The 21,896-nt window shown below is 44.6% G+C and overlaps 1 protein-coding gene across 1 annotated transcript in view; it reads left to right on the top strand.

Annotated features, from left to right (window-relative positions):
* The window catches only part of LOC126480717 (uncharacterized), a 154,808-nt gene that overhangs the window by 44,887 nt on the left and 88,025 nt on the right, over positions 1–21,896 (top strand). The window contains exons 5-7 of the mRNA XM_050103972.1: positions 20–1,747; positions 10,424–10,615; positions 10,717–10,864. Coding sequence (XP_049959929.1) covers positions 20–1,747; positions 10,424–10,615; positions 10,717–10,864 — 2,068 coding nt within the window. The remainder of the gene's footprint in view (positions 1–19; positions 1,748–10,423; positions 10,616–10,716; positions 10,865–21,896) is intronic.

The following is a 21,896-nucleotide window of genomic DNA, read 5'->3' as shown; positions in this document are numbered from 1 at the left end:
TTATTTATTTGCTTTTCAGTGCTACTTTCACCTTCGCATTGTCTACCAATAGACAAAGGAAGTAACAGAACAAGTACTCCAATTTTGATTTCACCTGTTTTCCCAGCAGTTTCAGTTCGTAATAAACGAAGGAACAACAATAATGATCTGAAGAGAGATGGCAGAAATATGTTGACACAGGAGTTAAGGAATAGTATTGAAAATATTGAGAAATCTTCCCAACACCACTCTTCCATTTTCGCTGCCTCTGATTCCACCTTTTCACCTTCACTGCTTCTGTGTGATGCAGATGACACTGATGGATCCAATGTGGTCAGATTTTCTGAATCACGTGCACATATTTCTGAATGTCTTCGTAACAAAGTTGAACAGTGTAAATGTGTGGATAGTCCCTTCTCCCAGATTGCAAAAATGACTAGAAATAGTATTGAAAATGAAAACATTGATTACAAAATTACACATCAAGATTCTTCTGGAAATATTTCAAGAATGAGATTGAGGAGAACTACAGCAAGTGAAAATGAAGGGCCTAATAATACTGATAACTCATTTAATCCTGATGAAAGCTTCTATTCATCAATCAAAATAAAACATAAAAGGAATAAGAAAACAAAGATTGGACGTGACAAAGTTGATAACACTAGAAATTCTGATGATTTCCTTTCGCCAATTTTCACAAGATCTAAGAGAACTAGAGAGAGTCAGGGTGTACGTGAGAAAGCTATTGGAGTTCAGGAATTTATAAGTGTTCATGATTCTAATAAAAGGTCTGGTAGTGACAGTGTGTATAGTAAAGGTAAAAGCAATTGTAATATTGACGAAAGCATACCTTCGTCAGTCAGAATTAAACGTAAGAGAATTGAGAACAGATATCAAACACGTTCTAGTCATCAACATCGTGAGAGATACTTGGTGCCACTAGTTAACGGTTCCCAGCACAATGAAAGTGGAAGCAATGGTGACAGCACAACTTGGGATAGACCAGAGATTGGCCAACTCCAATTTGCAATGACTTGTGAAAGTCCTGACATGTTCTCTTCTGTGGATGAGATTGAAACTGATATGGTTGCATTTAAATGTGGAACTGTAGTTCAAAAGAACCATTTGAACTTCTCTGACGAAAGTGCCTCAAGTAGAAATTTGTCTTCAGTCTCTGTTATCACAAACAATTCTCATGAGTACCATAGGTCACTCACGTCAAATGATGCACATTCATTTAATGTACATGTAAGAAAAGCAGAGTTCAGCCACTCAGTATCTTCAGTGGAAATCAGAGGTAACAGTGAAGTGGATAGGAAGTCCATAGGTAACATCAACTTATCTTCACAGGTTAGCAATACACTTGATCTCACCAGTCCAGTACATGCAGGACTATCAGATTTAATAATTACTTCAGTACAGAATTCAGACTGTGATAATGTAGTAAATGAAGTGTGCGCTAATAGAAGTAAGTCATTAGAGGCAGAATTTGACAATGGTGGCTGTTTTAGAGCTACTGCAATTAAAAATTTAATGCCAGTTGATCCTGAAGTAAATCAGTGCAGCAGAACAACTCAGAAATCTGCTCGTAGTTCTTCAGATGCTGCAGTGTTATCCCCTCCACACATTGAGACATGCATACCTTCATACAAAGATATGTGTACAACTAACATGTTGTCACAGGCAACTCATCAAGAAGAAGAATCAGAGAATGTGTCTGATGTTTTATATCAAGCTGCTGTCAGCCACGAATTGAGCTATTGTAAAGGTACGTTCAGAGTAACATTATAATGATATGTAGTCATGTTTTGTGTACCCCTCAACTGAAATTGAAAATACTATACAGGGCTATTACAAATGATTAAAGCGATTTCATAAATTCACTGTAGCTCCATTCATTGACATATGGTCACGACACACTACAGATACGTAGAAAACCTCATAAAGTTTTGTTCGGCTGAAGCCGCACTTCAGGTTTCTGCCGCCAGAGCGCTCGAGAGCGCAGTGAGACAAAATGGCGACAGGAGCCGACAAAGCGTATGTAGTGCTTGAAATGCACTCACATCAGTCAGTCATAACAGTGCAACGACACTTCAGGATGAAGTTCAACAAAGATCCACCAACTGCTAACTCCATTCGGCGATGGTATGCGCAGTTTAAAGCTTCTGGATGCCTCTGTAAGGGGAAATCAACGGGTCAGCCTGCAGTGAGTGAAGAAACGGTTGAACGCGTGCGGGCAAGTTTCATGCGTAACCCGCGGAAGTTGACGAATTAAGCAAGCAGGGAGCTAAACGTACCACAGCCGACGGTTTGGAAAATCTTACGGAAAAGGCTAAAGCAGAAGCCTTACCGTTTACAATTGCTACAAGCCCTGACACCCGATGACAAAGTCAAACGCTTTGAATTTTCGGCGCGGTTGCAACCGCTCATGGAAGAGGATGCGTTCAGTGCGAAACTTGTTTTCAGTGATGAAGCAACATTTTTTCTTAATGGTGAAGTAAACACACACAATGTGCAAATCTGGGCGGTAGAGAATCCTCACGCATTCGTGCAGCCAATTCGCAATTCACCAAAAGTTAACGTGCTTTGTGCAATCTCACGGTTTAAAGTTTACGGCCCCTTTTTCTTCTGCGAAAAAAACGTTACAGGACACGTGTATCTGGACATGCTGGAAAATTGGCTCATGCCACAACTGGAGACCGACAGTGCCGACTTCATCTTTCAACAGGATGGTGCTCCACCGCACTTCCATCATGATGATCGTCATTTCTTAAACAGGAGATTGGAAAACCGATGGATCGGTCATGATCAGCAATTCATGTCATGGCCTCCACGCTCTCCCGACTTAACCCCATGCGATTTCTTTCTGTGGGGTTATGTGAAAGATTCAGTGTTTAAACCTCCTCTACCAAGAAACGTGCCAGAACTGCGAGCTCGCATCAACGATGCTTTCGAACTCATTGATGGGGACATGCTGCGCCGAGTGTGGGAGGAACTTGATTATCGGCTTGATGTCTGCCGAATCACTAAAGGGGCACATATCGAACATTTGTGAATGCCTAAAAAAACTTTTTGAGTTTTTGTATGTGTGTGCAAAGCATTGTGAAAATATCTCAAATAATAAAGTTATTGTAGAGCTGTGAAATCGCTTCAATCATTTGTAATAACCCTGTACTTCCTCATAAGCCTGTCTTCAGAAATTTTCTATTTATCACATAAGTGTTTGTATTTCTAAACTATCCCGAGTATTTATAGTGATCGTTGAAATAAGGATGCCATAGTCAAGCCGCTGAAAGAGCGTCCCTCTCAATTCACATACGTGGAGTGCATTGTGTGAAGGACACTCTAGTGCCACTCTGAATTCTGCAATTTGTGAATATTTCTGTGGTGATGACTTCCAATTGCCTCCCTGACAAGTCAACATCGCAGATGATGCTGCAAAGTGTTTGTCGCATATCGTGTTTCGGATTCAGTTTGTGTTAATGGAGTGGTGTCATGTCCTATTGTTAATTTCTACCTCGAGCCCAGGAAAGTAGGTTGTTACCTTAAATATTCAGTCTCGTGAACTTATGTGTAATATACAGTGATATTCTGAGAAAGAAAGATAATGTTGGCCCTCTTACACCTTTGTTGAAAGTTGTCAAATGAGTAGTTGAAGCTCTGAAAATTAGAATGAACTCTATGAAGAAAATAGTGAGGGAGAAATGTGCTGGAGAAGTACTGCCACTCTTTCTACTCCAGGAAAAATGCCAGAAGGCAGAACTTGGGAATTTTCAAGAGAATGGCCTTTGACAACACACGTAGAACTGTTAAACACGGAAAGAATCTCTCACCCAGAAGAAGCTCCTGGTCTTAACATGAGATAGTCAGTTGTTTATCTGAGGAAAAACCAAGCCTTGAGTGATACTAAAGAAGATAGGGATTCAATGGAAAACCCCCCAGGGGCTCAGCATTCATTTGCTGAGTACGGGCTTGGCGACCCCGGGGTCCTGAGCTGGGGACTGGTCAGCGCCGCCAGTCTCCTGTCACCGTAAACCCCGGACATGCTTCAGCGACCACCGCATGGCGCAGCGGTGGAATGTTGTATGCTGCGGGGAATGGTAATCTTGGCTTGACCGCCTGGATTGCGAGGAAGGTAAACCTCTATAAAAACCCCTCAATCTTATGGTGTGCTGCGCGCCTATAAGATGCATGGCTGTTGGGGTGGAACAGTCGCAAGCGGGCAACCTCTGGGGCACCTGCCGCACCCCAGTTGTATAAGGCTTACTCAGGCACGCGGGGCTCTGTCTGAGCGGACCTTTAGTTCCCTAGCTGCTCGTGGGACCACAATGGACCCTTCGACCTCTACGTTTCCCCCTACCAGTGGATTGGGTGGGCCACTGGTAGGAAAACACACCCAATCGAAAAAGCGACTTCGTGCTGCGAGTCCTCCAGCGCCTGGTGTTACTAGAGATTTATCAGACTGTCGTAACAGAGCACATGCTGATATCCAGAATGTGTTTTTGATTGTCAAACGGAAGGAAGGTAGCTTTGAGAGAGTTTCTCCCTTTTACATCCACAAGGGTCTTGAGGGAATTGCAGGAACACTGAAATCTGTGAAGCGTCTGCGCAATGGGACTCTGTTAGTTGAAACTTCTAGTTCCCGTCAAGTCACTTCTCTTAGGAAAGCAATCTGTCTCGGAGAGTACGCTATCGAGATCGAGCTCCACTCCACTTTGAACTATAGTAAGGGTGTTGTGACATGTAGGGACTTGGTGGATATCCCCAAGGACGAGTTGAAATCTGAGTGGGCTGACGAAGGTATTGTCGACGTGCAGCATATTATGAAACGAGTCGATGGGGACCTAGTCAAATCCGACTCGTTTATTCTCACGTTCAATCGCCCGAGACTCCCAGAGCATGTTAAAGCGGGTTTCTTACGTTTGCCAGTACGGCCATATTTCCCCAACCCAATGCGCTGTTTTAAATGTCAGCGCTTTGGGCATACTACGTTGGGGTGCAATGGGATAGCCACTTGTGGTAAATGTGGTCAGCCTGCCCATGAAGGAGCCGATTGTTCATCGCCTGTGAAGTGCGTGAATTGCTCTGGGAGTCACCCTGTCTGGAGCCGGGTCTGCCCCATCTATCTCGAGGAACGGAAGATACAGGAGATCAAAACATCTAAGCGCATCCCCTATGGTGAGGCCAAGAAGCTCTTTAAGGCCATGCAGCCTCCTGTGTTTACAACATCTTTCGCTTCCACTCTGCAGAAACCGGTACAGTTGGCCACTGTTGCTACACAAACGGAGGTTGCTAGTGTCAGCACTAATACCTGCATTTGCCAGTGCACTTGTGCTGCTGCGGTTGTTTTGCAACCTGCAGCTCTCCCCACAACATCGGACAAGGCCGTGGTTGCTGACATTGGGGTACTTCCTGCACCTCCCCATATGGCACCTTCTGCCCAGGCGAGTAAAGCTCCAACTGTTGACAAGGTTCTGCATTCTAAGCCCCCCAAGACGAAGACGCCAAAGGTGAAGGTTTTGCCACCTGAGGAGACTAGTCACGGTCAGTCCGATGATGATGCCATCGTACTATCTGACATCTCCCTTGGGTCGCCATCGGAGCTGATGGACATTGATGTCGACCGGGGGCGATCTTCTCGCCCCAGGAATAAATCTCCGGCCAGTACGGGCTCTCCTCCAAAGCACAGGGGCAGGGTGAAAATTCAGCCACCCTGATCACTGGCTCCCATATTACAGTGGAACCTGAATGGGTTCAGGACGCATGTGGCCGAATTACAACTCCTTGTACGAGAGCGCCCCTTGTGCTTATGTCTCCAAGAGACACATTTCCGGGCCACTGATGCTCCTTCCTTACGGGGCTATACCGTCTATCGAAAAGATGATCTGATGGGGGAAAGGGCAAAGGGTGGTGTTGCGGTTTTTGTCCATGACATGCACCACTCATCTGAGCTCCCTCTCGTTACGGACTTGCAAGCAGTTGCAGTTGACCTTCTTGTGGGGCAGAGGCTCACAATCTGTTCCGTTTACTTACCGCCTCAGGACGCCATAGACTCTGAGGCTCTCACAGACCTTATTACCCAACTCCCCCGCCCATTTCTCCTTCTGGGGGACTTCAATGCTCATAATGTCTTATGGGGCTCTACGACTACTTGCCCCAGGGGTCGCATTCTGGAAAGCCTCATGGTATCCGAAGAACTGTGCATCCTCAACTCTGGTGCTCCCACTCATTTCTGTACTGCTTCTGGGTCGTCGTCAGCTATTGACCTTTCCTTTTGCTCTCCAGCACTCGCGGATTCTGCTCTGTGGGAGGTTGCCGCTGACCTCCATTCTAGTGACCACTTCCCCCTTTGGATTCGCCTCCTGGATGAGACTGTAGCATTACCAGTGCCACCCAGGTGGAACCTCTGCAGAGCTGACTGGACACTTTTCAGCGATTTAGCTGTTTTGGAACACCGTGCCAGCGTCCACGAATGGGTCGACCATGTTACAGCCGTGATCTCCCATGCTGCTGAATTGTCGATCCCACGGTCCTCAAGTCATCCCAAGAGGCGCCTTGTCCCTTGGTGGACCACTGAGTGCCGCTCAGCCATCCGAGCCCGCCGTGCAGCTCTGCGCCGCTTCAAGTGCCGCCCCTCAGCTGACAATCTTGCGGCCTTTCGGGTGGCAAGGGCCAAGGCGCGGCGAGTGATTAAAGAGAGCAAACGACGGTCATGGCAATCGTTCTTGAACTCCATCTCCCGCTCCACTAGTTCTACAAAAGTGTGGGAAGCCATCAGGAGGATCTCCGGGAAACGCAGCCAACTACCTGTCACGGCATTGCTGCATCAGGGTAGTCTACTCACGGCGCCGAGAGACATTGCCCAGACACTGGCCACGTATTTTGCCGAATCTACTGCCACTATGAACTGTGATCCAGATTTCTGCCGCTACCGCACTGCTATCGAGAGGGATCACTTGGACTTCCGGTCTCCAAATTCTGAACCCTACAACTGCCCCTTCACAATGTGGGAACTGGATTCGGCGCTGTCTGTGGCTCATGATACTGCGCCAGGTGCTGATCAAATCCTGTACAGCATGCTGCAGCACTTGTTGCTGCCATCCAAGGAAGTACTCCTGAATTGTTTTAATATGATATGGTCATCCGGCACGTTCCCTGACTCGTGGAGGGAGGCGATTTTGGTTCCCCTCCTCAAACCGGGAAAGGACCGAATGCATCCCAGTAGTTATCGGAGTATTGCTTTGACGAGCTGTGTCGGGAAGACATTGGAACGCATGGTCAACCGTCGCCTGGTTTGGCTGCTCGAGACCAGGCAGCTCCTTAGCCACTCTCAGTGTGGCTTTCGGAGATGTCGTTCAACTATAGACAACTTGACCCTGCTTGAGGCGGTCATCCAGCAGGCCTTCTTACGTAACCAGCATTGTCTAGGTGTATTCTTTGACATTAATAAGGCGTATGACACTACTTGGCGCCGCCTTATCCTCAATCAACTCCATCAGTGGGGCTTTCGTGGCCATCTCCCCATCTTCATTCGGTCCTTTCTTTCCCGCCGCGTCTTTCGATATCGGGTTGGTAATGTGCTATCTGATTTGTACGTGCAGGAGAATGGTGTTCCTCAGGGAAGCGTTTTAAGTGTCACCCTCTTTGCCGTCGCCATTAACAGTATCACGTCCACAATCCGGAGTCCTGCCCAGTGCTCCTTGTTTGTGGACGATTTTGCTGTTTTCTGTTCTTCCTCCAGTCTTGTCACTGCTAGTCGGCAGCTGCAGCTTACGATAAAGCGATTAGAGGCATGGACTGCGAAGACGGGTTTTACCTTTTCTGCAGACAAATGTGTGTGTGTTCATTTTAATCGTTCTCGACGTGCTTTTACCTCCCCTGAATTGCGTCTGAGGGGCACCATTCTTCCTTTTAGAGACACTGTGAGGTTCCTGGGCCTCACTTTTGATTCCAAGTTGTCGTGGTTGCCGCACCTTAAAGACCTCAAGGTGCGGGCCCTGAAGGCGCTGAATATTTTGAAGTGTTTGAGCCATCGGTCCTGGGGAGCAGATCGGGCGCGTCTGCTGCAGTTTTATAGGGCTTTCGTCCGGTCGCGTCTTGACTATGGATGCACTGTGTATGGGTCAGCGAGGCCTTCGTATCTGAAGATTCTTGACGCAGTACACCATGAGGGTATCAGGCTGGCTACTGGTGCCTTCCGTACCAGTCCCATCCCCAGCCTGTGTGCTGAGGCAGGGGAACCGCCGCTCGCCATCCGGCGGAAACTCCTCATGGTGCGACGGGTGTGTCAATTCCTTGCCTGTCCTACCTCCCCTGCGTACCCTACTGTTGCCCGACCCCCTATGGAATGTCTCTTTTCCAGTCGTCCAAGGGCAACGAGACCATTTGGAATTCGTGCCAAGCATTTGCTTGAGTCCCTTGGTGTGGAGCGTGTGGCACCCCAACTCCAGGGTTTTACCCGCCTGCCTCCCTGGTTGCTCCAGAGGCCCAGCGTCCTTTTAGACTTGTCAGAGTACCGGAGGAGCTGCACTCCTGCGTTTGTTTTTACCTCCTTATTTTACGATATTTTAAACCAGCATCCTGACCATGTACCAGTATTTACGGATGGCTCTAAACAGGGGGACTCTGTAGGTTGTGCTGTGGTTTTCCCTGATCGAGTCATCAATTTACGGCTTCCTGCAGCGTTTACCATCTTTGATGCCGAATTGTTTGCGATCTTGCGGGCATTGGAGCAGATGAGATGTGTTCCCAGTCTTAAGTTTCTCATCTGTTCTGACTCTCTGAGTGCCCTTCAGACCATGCAACACTTGTACCCAGCGGATACGGTCGTCCAGAACATCCATGATGCCCTACTCCACCTGCAACGGCAGGGGAAGGAGGTTTCTTTCTGCTGGGTGCCGGGGCACGTGGGTATTAGGGGAAACGAACTGGCGGATGTGGCTGCCAAAGATGCATGTTCCCTCCCTCACGTTGTTGAATGTGCCGTCCCCCTCCATGCTGTTACCTCCCTTTTGCGTTCTCGTGTTATGCGTCAATGGGAAGAGGAGTGGCTGGCAGTCGGTGAAAATAAGCTGCGTCTGGTCAAGGCCACCACGCGGCCATGGCGTACATCCTACCAGTCATGCAGGCGGGATGAGGTTCTCCTCACCCGCCTCCGCATCGGGCACAGTCCCTTAACGCACGGTTTTTTACTCCGGCGGGAGGACCCCCCAATCTGTAGTGTTTGTGGCGACCTGATAACTGTGCGTCACATTTTACTTGACTGTCCTTTATTCTCTGACCAGAGGGCGGTGGTTTCCTTGCCACCGGATTTGCCCTCTATTTTGCAAGACGACGCAACGACTGTGGTTAAGGTCTTACGGTTTTGTGTCCTGTCCAATTTGTTGCCTCGGATTTTAGGGAGAGGATTTTAATGTGCTGCTGGGTGACTGGTTCACCCAGGTTTTAGGTAAGAGGTCCGCCAGTCACGATTACCTACTTGTTTCCCTTCAATTTCTGTTCTCTTTTCCTTGTGTTTCCTTTCCTTTTTAGTGCGTTTCTTCTCCTCTTGTTTTGCCTCTGTATGTGAGGATTTGTAACTGCGTCAGGTCTGTGTCTTTTAGCCGTTCTCCTTGTTCGCTGTCCGTCTTCGTCTCTTCTCCGCATGTGTTCCTGTTTCTATGCGTTTGGGCGCTGATGACCACGCTGTTTAGCGCCCGAAAACCTCAACCCACACACACACACACACTCAATGGAAAACATTTTGTGGAAGAAGAATTCTGGTTCTCTGGTTCTGGTGGTTCTCTATCCGCTTCCTTGTGATACCAAGTAAGAGATTACCCAGTGCATTAAAATAACGTATTTAAATACTGAAAATATTGTAATCTTTCTCTCAACATTTTCCAAATGTTAAATTCTTTTTAATTACAGAGAAAGGGTGTTTTGGTACTCCAAGGTTGTCAGTGGTTTTACGTGCTTCAGTAGTACGGCATTGCAACAGCTCTACAATTTACATTCATAATCATGCGATAGACATGGCATAATGGCAGCATTGGCAACATAGCTGCCGGCTGTTGGGGACGTCCTTTTGGCGACTCTACTATAAGTGCTTGACTTGTTTTAGTTTATATATGTCCCTACATTTTATGATGAAGTATAACCAGTTTTATTTATGGCCTTGTTAGTAAGCAGTGTCTTTCAAACACCCCTTGCATACACAACACACATTGGCATGTGTTTTATATTTGTCAGAAATTCTTGAATTTGTCGTTGTGTTTGGGTCATTCTGTGCTCAGTGTTAATTGATGTTGACCCTTGACACTTTTGCAAATCCCATTTCAGAAATTACTTTAACTCTTATTAGTCATGGCCAATTTTGTGTACTGATTTACCAGTTGCATAACAATAGAGTGCAGTATTTAATGTATTAGTTGACCAGTCTGTCATTCATACAATCTTTCTGCAGGGCAAAATTTGGCCCACAGCAAGAGTCTGTACTGTGGAAAAGATGCAGAACTGTCGTATCGTAATTACAGCAGGAGGTCCAGTCTGTGCAGGAGGCTTTCGCATGTGGTAATTCCAGAAAGGCGGACACGAGGAAGTAATAATTCAAATGGATCATTGCCAGTGTCTGATAAAAGATCTGTCCCCCTTTCAGGTATGTGTGCCAGTTTTGATATTTGAGCAAGTGTACACAACTTTGTGTGCAAAGTGATATTAATCTGTGGGTCTGTGTTTTACATTCTTCCCAAATAATAGATTTTACCGTCTCCGTAATAATAGAGGAAGACGAAGACGAACTGGCTCCTGAAGTTGCGGCTCAAGGACTAGATTCTGCAAGGGACATGGTATTGGGCAGGTGTAACCAGCTCGAACCCCTTAGTTTTGAGAAGGCCTTTCCACCCAGGTATGACACCCTTCCACATTTAATGCAATTGTAAATGAGCCACATTATTTTAATTTGACACTTAAAAAAATTTAAGGCACAATACACACTTTGCAAGTAGTGAGCATAATGACGTTTGCAGTAACTTTCCTGTGTACACTATAGTGTGACATAGCTGTTAGTATCAAAAAGTTAGTAGACATAAAGAAAGACAATATCCTACATTGAACTGACTGGTCTACAGCCTGCTTCAAATAATATGGCACTTCTACGCATAGAGGCGGGGCGATAAGAAGGTGTGGGGGGATGAGGTTTGCACATGCATTGCAGCAGAGATATGTAGACAAAGTCTGTGTTGCTGAACTGTGTTGATGTTCATTTGCCTTCGGTACATTGTATTATACGTTCAAATCTATGAGGGAATAATGCATTTTAAAACAGATTTCGATCATTCGTCTACATGAGAGAAATCTTACTTCTGAGTCTTGTGGTTGTATCCACTGCTTCACAACAATTGTCTGTGTGACATCAGAAGGTGAGAATAGCTGATACAGCTTTGTGAAGATGTCGACCAATTTTTCTCAAAACGACGATTGTCTAATGACTCGTTGAAAATAATTGCCATTTATTGCGATTTGGACTGTATTATAAGTAAAAATGTAATAAGTAACAAAATAAACTACAAACTCAAACTGAAATCATTATATTTGTTTGACAACTGCTTCTGCTCCATATAATTTTTTTCAGTGTGTATGATGTGCTTATGTAGGTGTGTTTCGCTGCTGTTCAGTGTAAACCACTATGTGTAAAAAAGAATCACTGGTCGCAAACAGTAGAGCAAAAGACTATCATAAAAATTGTCAGTATATCACATTCTTCGGTGTCAACAGGCATTATGAGTTTAGACTAACTCGTTCATTACAGTGGGAGAATGCATTTATGATCCATTGAACAAGCTAACAATTAACCATCTTCTATGAATATCTCAACAGAATGCTGACTGATAACGTCAAAAACCACCGATATCTCGACAGGTAACCTGCCCCCCTTTTTTCATTTTTAGGCATTTTCCATTTTGTGCTATGAAAATGGCAGGGGTTTCCAGTGTCAAAATACTGGGGTGTTTGATGAATTTATCCACCCGCATTCTCACAAGTAATACTGTAGGCTGGGAAAAGCTTAACATTTCCTTGGGCAAAGTGTTGAACATTATAGTCTGAATACTTCACAGGCTACATATTCGTAATCCATAAAAGCTAGGGAGTTCTCATGTACAGTGTATGCAATTGATACGTTGACAAAGTTTTCAAACCATGCGTCTTTAAAACCAAGAAAGATCATTACTTTGCTTCAGTCTACATCGTAATACCATCTACTATCTGAGTCCACATCCGAACCATCTGATTGTAAATTTATTATGATACATTCAAGACATTTATCCATCTTCACCTTCCTGTGGAAGTATATTTTTGAAACTTTTCAGCGTGACACACACAGTGTGCCCACGATGATGGGGATGCTGCCTATTTCTGCAAGCCTAAGCCTTTCAGTGTCTGTTATTTATATATATAACGATCTGCTTGTGTCTGTATATGTGTGGATGGATGTGTGTGTGTGTGTGTGTGTGTGTGTGTGTGTGTGTGTGTGTGTGTGTGCGCGCGCGCGCGCACGAGTGTATACCCGTCCTTTTTTCCCCCTAAGGTAAGTCTTTCCGCTTCAAAGATGAGGTGACTTACCGAACAAAAGCGCTGGCAGGTCGATAGACACACAAACATACACACAAAATTCAAGCTTTCGCAACAAACTGTTGCCTCATCAGGAAAGAGGGAAGGAGAGGGGAAGACGAAAGGAAGTGGGCTTTAAGGGAGAGGGTAAGGAGTCATTCCAATCCCGGGAGCGGAAAGACTTACCTTAGGGGGAAAAAAGGACAGGTATACACTCGCACACACGCACATATCCATCCACACATACAGACACAAGCTTGATGTCTGCTTGTGTCTGTATGTGTGGATGGATATGTGCGTGTGTGCGAGTGTATACCTGTCCTTTTTTCCCCCTAAGGTAAGTCTTTCCGCTCCCGGGATTGGAATGACTCCTTACCCTCTCCCTTAAAGCCCACTTCCTTTCGTCTTCCCCTCTCCTTCCCTCTTTACTGATGAGGCAACAGTTTGTTGCGAAAGCTTGAATTTTGTGTGTATGTTTGTGTGTCTATCGACCTGCCAGCGCTTTTGTTCGGTAAGTCACCTCATCTTTGTTTTTATATATAATTTTTCCCACGTGGAATGTTTCCTTCCATTATATATATATATATATATATATATATATATATATATATATATATATATATATAACACACACACACCAGGAACCAAATGAGAAGAAGAGCCAGCAGCAACACCCATTTTCCAGCAGGTATTCATGGAGTGATTCTGATTCACCCATGTTTCATCAAGGTAATACACTCTAGAACTACCTCCTCCTCTTGTGGCGTGCATCTCTATAATGAAGTGCTTCGTGCTGCTTCCATGTCACTTCTTTCAATTAAAAGCTCTCTTCTTAACATGTTTGAAACCAATGTATTTTAAAATTCTTTACATTGATGAAATGCTAAATTTGAAGCCAATTTGCTCAGGCATAATTGTAACAAGTTTCTGTGATGTTGGGTATTCCCTTGTTATATGTATTTCAAACACAGAGTGCTTTAAAACATCATTGTCAAAACCACCTATTTGTGTTACAGATTTCTTGCAATTTTTATGATTTTCAGACGACATGAAAACAAAATTTCATGAGTTTTTTACGGCTCCGACAGTTTTGTTTACTATTCTCTGTCCAGTTCTCTTGCAAACATATGCTTCTGCAGTTCGTTCTTGAGTGTTGAAAATGTCAAAAGTAGAAGTGTTTTCATAGATTCATCTTAAAGCTGTTTCTCTACTGTTCCCCTCTCGAATAGCGCACATGAAACATGAACGCTTCTATCTTTCCTTGCAAACTCTAATTTATCTTATTTTACTATGATTAACATTCCTCCCTATGTAGGTTGGCACCAACAAAGTATTTTCGCACTCTGAGGAGAAAGTTGGTGACTGAAATTTCATGAGAGAATCCTGCCGCAACAAAAAAGCCATCGATTTGATGATTGCCACCCCAATTCGTGTATCATATCCGTGGCAGTCTCTCCCCTATTTCACGAAAATACAAAATGAGCTGCCCTTCTTCGAACTTTTTCGATCAATTCTATCTGCTGTGGATCTCTCACCTGACAGCAATACTCCAGGAGGCTGAAAAGCATAGGCTAAGTAGTCTCTTTAGAGGACCTGTTGCATTTTCTAAGTGTTACCAATAAATCGCAGTCTTTGGTTTGCTTTCTGCATCACGTTATCGTTGTGATAGTTGCATCTTAATCTATTCGTAATTGTAATCCCTAAGTGTTTACTCGAATTTACAGCCTTCAGGATCGTATGTTTTATCCTGTAAATCAAATTTAGCAGATTCCTTTTAGTAATCATGCAGATTACTTCAGACTTTCATTATTTAGAGTCAACTGCCACTTTTCTCACTATACAGATGTCATTTTCTGAATTGTTTAATCTTTGATGACTTTATAAGACAATAAATCACAGCATCATCTGTGACAGTTTAAGAGGGCTGCTCAGGTTGTCTCCTAAGTCGTTTATTAGATCAGGAACATGGAAGTGCCTATCACACTTCCTAGCAAAAGCCAGATATCACTTCTGTTTTACTCCATGATTTTCCGTTGATTATTACCTATGAGTGATCTGTCTGACAGGAAATACTCCATAGGAGTGCAATTTAATTAAAGTTGCTTGTGGGGAACTTCATGTTTATTGCCGTCACATTACATTTTTCACTTGGAAATCACACAGTCTACAGATACACAGCCACATTTATGCTAGAATTCGGTTGCTCTGTGAATGAAACGGCATTGTCGCAAAATGTGGCAACAGCGCAGCACATGGGAGAGATTCTCGCAGTCTAGTTTGTAACTCGCAGTTAGCCACTCGGAAAGAGAATTATTGAATATTATTGGCTACTAGCAGTTAACAGTGCGGGATGTGCAGGAAGGCTGAAAATAGGGCCGCCTTCCAACATGATGCGAGCTATAGTGTTGTCAAAATTTATACAATTTCATAAGGACAGAAACATTACATTAGCAGACAAATGTTACACCTTACTATGATTGGCTCATTGGCTAAGGTTTCGGCTCTTGTTTGTGCTTTCCAATTAATAGGTCCAAAGTTTTTTGTTTCAGTAACTCACTGGAAGGTGTTTTGCATTTTGACAACATCAATATTTATTCATAAATTCTTGACACTTTCTAAAACTCCACTTTTTTAAGTAAATTCCTTGTGCAACATTTCATCACAACACAGAGAACTTGATAGTTACATAGACCAATCTTGACAACAGCTGAAACTATTGTGGCATGTTTGGTGCCTAAAATTTGTGTTAGTAGTGCATACAAAACTTTCAGACAATTCTAGAACAGGATGTAGTTAAAATGAATTTTATTATGACTATCTCAACTGAAACTGCTTCCCAGGTGTAAATTAAATAATGTTTTCTGGAAATAATTATTTATACGTCTAATAATTAATAACGAAAGTTGCAAATTTTGACAATACAAAAACTCAGCTTCTTGTCTTTGTATAATTGTCGATTGAATTATTGATAGCAAAATCAGAAAAAATTTCTTTACATTACAACTAAATCATAATAATATTCTGTCTCACTGTAGCAGTATTATGAAAAGGAAAGTTGCTACTCACCAAATAGTGAAGATACTGAGTCGCGATCGGGCACATCAAAAATACTGTCACAATAATAGCTCACACACCTGACTGCAGTCTCTGGCAGCATTGCAATCAACAGCTTCAGTGCATTATGGGAGTGGCAACTGGGTGGGGGTCTACATCTACATGGTTACTCTGCAATTCATACTTAGTGTCTGGCAGAGGGCTCATCGAACCATTTTCATACAACATCTCTAAGACTCCACTCTCAAATGGCGTGTAGGAAGAAGGAGCACCTAAATCCTTCCATTCCAGCTCTGATTTCTCTTATTTTATCATGATGATAATTTCTCTCTACGTAGATGGGTGTCAACAAAATATTATCGCATTCGGAAGAGAAAGTTGGTGATTGATATTTCATAAATATATCTCGCAGCAAAGAAAACTGCCTTTTTCAGGGACTGCCACCCCAACTTGCGTATCATACCAGTGACACTCTCACCCCTATTGCGTGGTAACACGAAACGAGCTGCCCTTCTTTGCATTTTTTCGATGCCCTCCGTCAATCCTACCTGGTAAGGATCCCACACTAAGCAGCAACATTCCAGCAGAGGTAGGACAAGTGCAATGTTGGGTGTCTCTTTATTGGGTTTGTCGCATCTTCTAAGTATTCTGCTAACAAAGCAGTCTTTGTTTCACCTTCCCCACAATATTATCATGTGGTCTTTCTAATTTAAGTTGCTCGTAATTGTAATTCCCAGGTATTTAGTAGAATTAACAGCCCTTAGATTTGTGTGATTTATCGTATACCCAAAATTTATCGGATTTCTTTCAGTATCCATGTGGATGACCTCGCACTTTTCTTTGTTTAGTACCAATTGCCACTTTTCGCACCATACAGAAATTCTCTCTACATGATTTTGTGATTGTAATTGATCGTCTGATTTTATTTGATGGTATATTACGTCGTCATCTGCAAACAATCTAAGGGGGCTGCTCAGATTATCACCTAGATCATTTATGTAAATCAGGAACAGCAGAGGGCCTATGACACATCACTACGAACTGTGATCTCTCTGAAAGGAAATCACAAATCCAGTCACACAACTGAGATGATACTCCATATGCATGTAGGAGATGCCCCCGAACAACCTATGGATCACGATGTTCTGGCTTTGGCTGAAAGCCGTTCCATGCTGTCGGCCGCCGGCTCTCTGCAGTCGACGAGTTGAGAGCACGCTGTCGGCCGCCAGCTCTCTGCAGTCGTCGAGTTGAGATGAACCGTGGTAAGATTTTTCTCTTTTGTGTCCACGCTATGTCCATTATCCATTGGAATATCCGTGGCATTAGAGCCAGTCGGGATGAAGTGTCGATCCTTTTACGATCCTACTCCCTGGTCATCTTCTGTCTTCAGGAAACAAAGCTGCATCCCCACAATTGCTTTGTTTTCCCTCTTTCCCAGTCAGTCCGGTTTGATCTCCCCTCTGTTGATGGCACTCCAGCACACGGGAGACTCAAGATTCTTCTCCATGATACTGTCCATTATCACCCAATCCCCTTAAACAGTTCCTTCGAAGCTGTTGCTGTCCGTCTATCCCTTTCTAGATAGACCTTCTCTCTTTGTACCGTATACATCCCATCGTCCACACTGATGGCAAGAGCTGATCTTCATCTCCTTGGTCAGCTCACCCCCCCCCCCACCCCCCCACCCATTTGCTGGTTGGGGATTTCAATGCCCACCACCCGCTTTGGGGATCTCGGCATTCTTGTCCACGAGGCTCTCTGTTGATTGACCTCTTCCACCAAGCGGATCTTGTTTGCCTCAACACTGGGGAACCTACATTTTTGTCTGCCTCCATGACAAATTTCTCTCATTTGGGCCTTTCGGTCGGTACTGTTCAGCTAGCTCGGCGCTTTGAATGGTTCGCTCTTGCTGATACACACTCAAGTGACCATTTTCCAGGTGTTCTTAGATTGCAGCCACAACTGCCGTCTATGCGCCCAAGACACTGGAAGTTTACCCAAGCTGATTGGACACTTTTTTCGTCTCTAGCAACATTCGATGACCGTCACTTTCCTAGTGTCGACGATCAGGTCACTCATGTTACAGAAGTTATTCTTACAGCCACGGAACGTTCAATACCTCGCACCTCCGATTTGCCCCGATGCCCCCCAGTTCCTTGGTGGAACGAGGTGTGCCATGACACAATACGCAAACGGAGATGTGCTCTTCGGGTTTTCTGCCACCATCCTACTTTGGCCAACTGTATCCGCTATAAGCAGTTGCCATCGTGCGCGATGCCGTCGCGTCATCCGCGATAGCAAGAAGGCAAGCTGGGACTTTTTTGCTAGCTCTTTTAACACCTTCACTCCCTCCTCAGAAGTTTGGAGTCTAATTCGATGGCTATCTGGCGTGCCTAGTTTCTCCCCGATCTCTGGGCTCACTGTCGTGCATGATACCTTAGTGGACCCAGTCACAGTTTCTAACTCATTGGGTCAGTACTTTGCTGACATTTCGAGCTCTTCAAATTACCTGCCAGCCTTTCTCCCGAAGAAAAGTGCAGCGGAAGTGTGACCTCTTGCTTTCTCCTCTCAAAATAGCGAAAGCTATAACACTGTTTTCTCCATGCGGGAACTCCAATACGCGCTCTCTTCTTCTCGCTCTTCTGCCCCAGGACCGGACGGTGTGCATGTCCAAATGTTGCTGCATTTATCATACCATAGTCTGTGTTACCTCCATTGCCTTTATAATCAAATTTGGACCGACAGTACCGTTCCCAGAAGATGACGGGAAGCTGTCATCGTCCCTGTTCCGAAACCTGGAAAGGACAAACATCTCTGCTCTAGCTATCACTCCATTTCCCTCACAAGTAGTATATGTAAGGTTTTGGAGCGTATGGTGAATTGCCATTTAGCCTGTTGGCTGGAGTCCCGAAACCTTTTAACATCTGCTCAATGCTGTTTCCGGAAGCATCGTTCTGCAGTTGCCATCTTGTTGCTCTCTCCACTTATATCATGAACAATTTTCTCAGGAAACGCCAAACGGTAGCAATGTTTTTTGATCTAGAGAGAAAATACGATACCTGTTCAAGGACAGGCATCCTCCACACACTGTTCTCTTGGGGCTTTCGAGGTTGGCTACCCCTCTTTATTCGTGAATTTATGACAGAACGCTCATTTAAAGTCCTAGTGATCACTACTCTCTCCCGTACTTTCTCCCAAGAAAATGGGGTGCCCCAGGGCTCCGTGCTAAGTGTTGTACTGTTTGCCATTGCCATAAATCCAATTATGGATTGTCTCCTTCCTGATGTCTCGGGCTCCCTCTTTGTGGATGATTTTGCAATCTGCTAGAGCTCTCAACAGACCAACCTTCTTGAACGACGCCTTCAAGGATGTCTCGATCACCTTCTCTCTTGGAGCATCAAAACCGGCTTCTACTTTTCTCTCAGTAAGACCGTTGGTGTCAATTTTTGGCATCGTATGGAGTTTCTTCTGCCTTCCCTACATCTAGGCCCTGTCGACCTTCCGTTCGCGGACGTCACTAAATTCTTGGGATTTATGTTTGACAGAAAACTGTGCTTGTCCTCCCACGTTTCCTATCTTTTGGCTTGCTGTCTGCGATCCGTCAATACCCTCTGTGTTCTGATTGGTACCTCCTGGGGAGCGGACCGAGTGGTCCTTCTCCACCTGTATCAAGCCTTAGTGCACTCGAAATTGGACTATGGAAGCATAGATTACTCCTCTGCTTGGCCATCTATTCTTCAGCACCTCGACTCTGTCCTCCACCGTGGATTGTGTTTAGCGTCTGGAGCTTAAAGCTGAGACTGCTGAACCTCTGCTGCCTAATCGGCGAGCTGCCCTTCTGATTCGTTATGCTAGCCACCTGTCTTCCATGCCTGCTAATCCAGCCCATGACCTTTTAATGAATTTTATCCATAGTGGATGCTGTCGAACTCCGTGACTCCCTTTATGGGGTTGTAGAAAAATATCCACTACCAGTCACAATAAAAGGTTGTTTATTCGTCACACGACTGGTTTCGGGATTGTGCCCATCTTCAGGTGTTTATACATTCGTTTACATGTTTGTACTGTTGGAGGTCACTGTATAAATACAAAAAATTATTTGCTGGTGACTAATTTTTTGTATTTATACAGTGATCTCCAACAGTACAAACATGTAAACGAATTTATAAACACCTGAAGATGGGCGCAAGCCCGAAACCGGTGGTGTGACGAATAAACAGCCTTTTATTGTGACTGGTAGCGGATATTTTTCTACAACCCCATGACCTTTTTTTCGACGCCTCCTTGAGTTCAGGGTATGCAGGCCGCCCTTCATCTCTACTACCACCGGGCATCCGCTTCTGTCAACTACTACGTTCTCATGCTTTCCACTTTCTTAAAACCTTCTTGACAACTGGGGGTACAGCACCGCCTTGGCTCGGCCCCCGGACCTGCCTGCTTCGTGACCTTTCTCAGCTTCCCAAGGATGGTACCCGTTCTCTCATTTATCATCGGGCATTTGCTGCTCTATGCACACAAATGAAGGATGCCACATTTATTTACACTGACGGCTCAAAAACCTCATTTGGTGTTGGGAGTGCTTATATTGTTGGCAACACCCCTAATAGATTTCAGCTTCCGACCAGTGTTCAGATTTTACTGCGGAGCTTTACGCTGTCTGCAGGCTGTCGAATACATCTGTTGCCATAAGCGGATACAGTATATTATATGCTCAGATTCGCTCAGCTCTCTCCTCAGTCTCAAGCTCTTTACCCTGTCCACCCTCTGGTCCACTGGATTCAGGACTGCCTCCACTTGCTCCTCTTGGGGGGCGTCTCCGTGGAATTCCTCTGGATCCCAGGACAATGGTATCCGTGGAAACGAGGCGGCTGATATAGCGGCCAAGGCTGCAGTCTCTCTTCCTCAGCCTGCTGTTCGAATGTTTCCCTTCGCTTATCTACAGTGTGTTTTATGTCGTTGTGCTGCTCTTTTATGGCACGTACATTGGTCTACACTTCCCAATAATAAATTGCGGGATGTGAAAGCTCTTCCCTGTGCTCGGACCTCTGCCTCTCACTCATCATCGGGAGGAGGTAATTTAAACTAGTCTCCGGATAGGGCACTGTCTTTTTAGCCATCGACATCTTTCAAGTGGCGATCCTCCCCCACTTTGTCCCCACTGCTCTCATCTGTGGAAGGTGAGATACCTTTCATTTTAGTGCCCCTATTTTACTCCACTACGCGCCCATTTACAACTGTTGCCTGATCTATCTTCCATTTTAACAGATATCGCGCTCAGCCGATCGCGTACTCGAGCTTGTCAGTGAGATGATGCCAGTCATTTGAAGCTCTTTTTGTGGAAAACAAACCCCCCTCCCTCCTTTCTATAGTGGATTTATAATCTTTCCTTCTGTTTTTTAGTTTCTCCACTTCGAGTTTCACTCCCATTGCTGCTGATTTCCAATTTGGTTTTTTCCCCTTCCCTAAGCCACAGAATGGTCACTAACGACCGTAGCAGTTTTGTACCCAAAAACCACAGGAGTTAGAAGAGGTTCTGATCAAAGGGTGGCATAACATTCCACTGAAGACTATACAATCATTATATGCCAGGTTTCCAAGAGGAATCACAGCTGTATTACAGGCAAATAGGGGTCCAACGCTTTATTAATAAACTATTCCCAAGTAAGAACAGGTGTTATCTTTATTTTGCCTATCCCCTGTATGTATTGGAGGAGCTTAACTAGCAAGAAGAGATCTCCAGGTATCTCGCCCTGCAGCCATTCACCCTGGTGGACGCTACTTGCGAGTAATCGCCGAAGGAAAAAAATCGGAATTTTGCATGACACTCAATAGCATTAAAAGACAAGAAGTTTGAAGACTGGTAGTGTGGTGTATTTTTGTTTATACAGTGAAATTTGAACTCAGTGGAATGTTTGTAATTCCAAGCTCTGCTCAAACTGCACAAGTATTACGGTACCAATGTATTGAGTAGACTTTCAAATGCTAATTTTTGTACAAAGTGGAACATGCTTAACGTGGATGTGATGCAAATTTCAAACATTATTAATAATGTATTGCATAATGTTTTAAAGAACTTACGCTATTACACTGTAGGTTAGTTATTCATGACTCTACAAGGATGCTACTATTAACACAATAACAGTACAGCCCTGACAATGCTGTGAAGCGAATCAAAAGCGAGAAAAGATCCCCGGCTTGGTGCAGTGCTGTGCTGCAGATCTAGACATCAAACCATGCTGCTCTGTGCAACAACAAATAGGTTATGCTCAGTGTTG

This window comes from Schistocerca serialis, chromosome 5 (genome assembly GCF_023864345.2).
Source record: "Schistocerca serialis cubense isolate TAMUIC-IGC-003099 chromosome 5, iqSchSeri2.2, whole genome shotgun sequence".
NCBI lineage: Eukaryota > Metazoa > Arthropoda > Insecta > Orthoptera > Acrididae > Schistocerca > Schistocerca serialis.
Note: the sequence above shows the minus strand (reverse complement) of the source record. Positions and strands in the feature narration are given on the sequence as shown.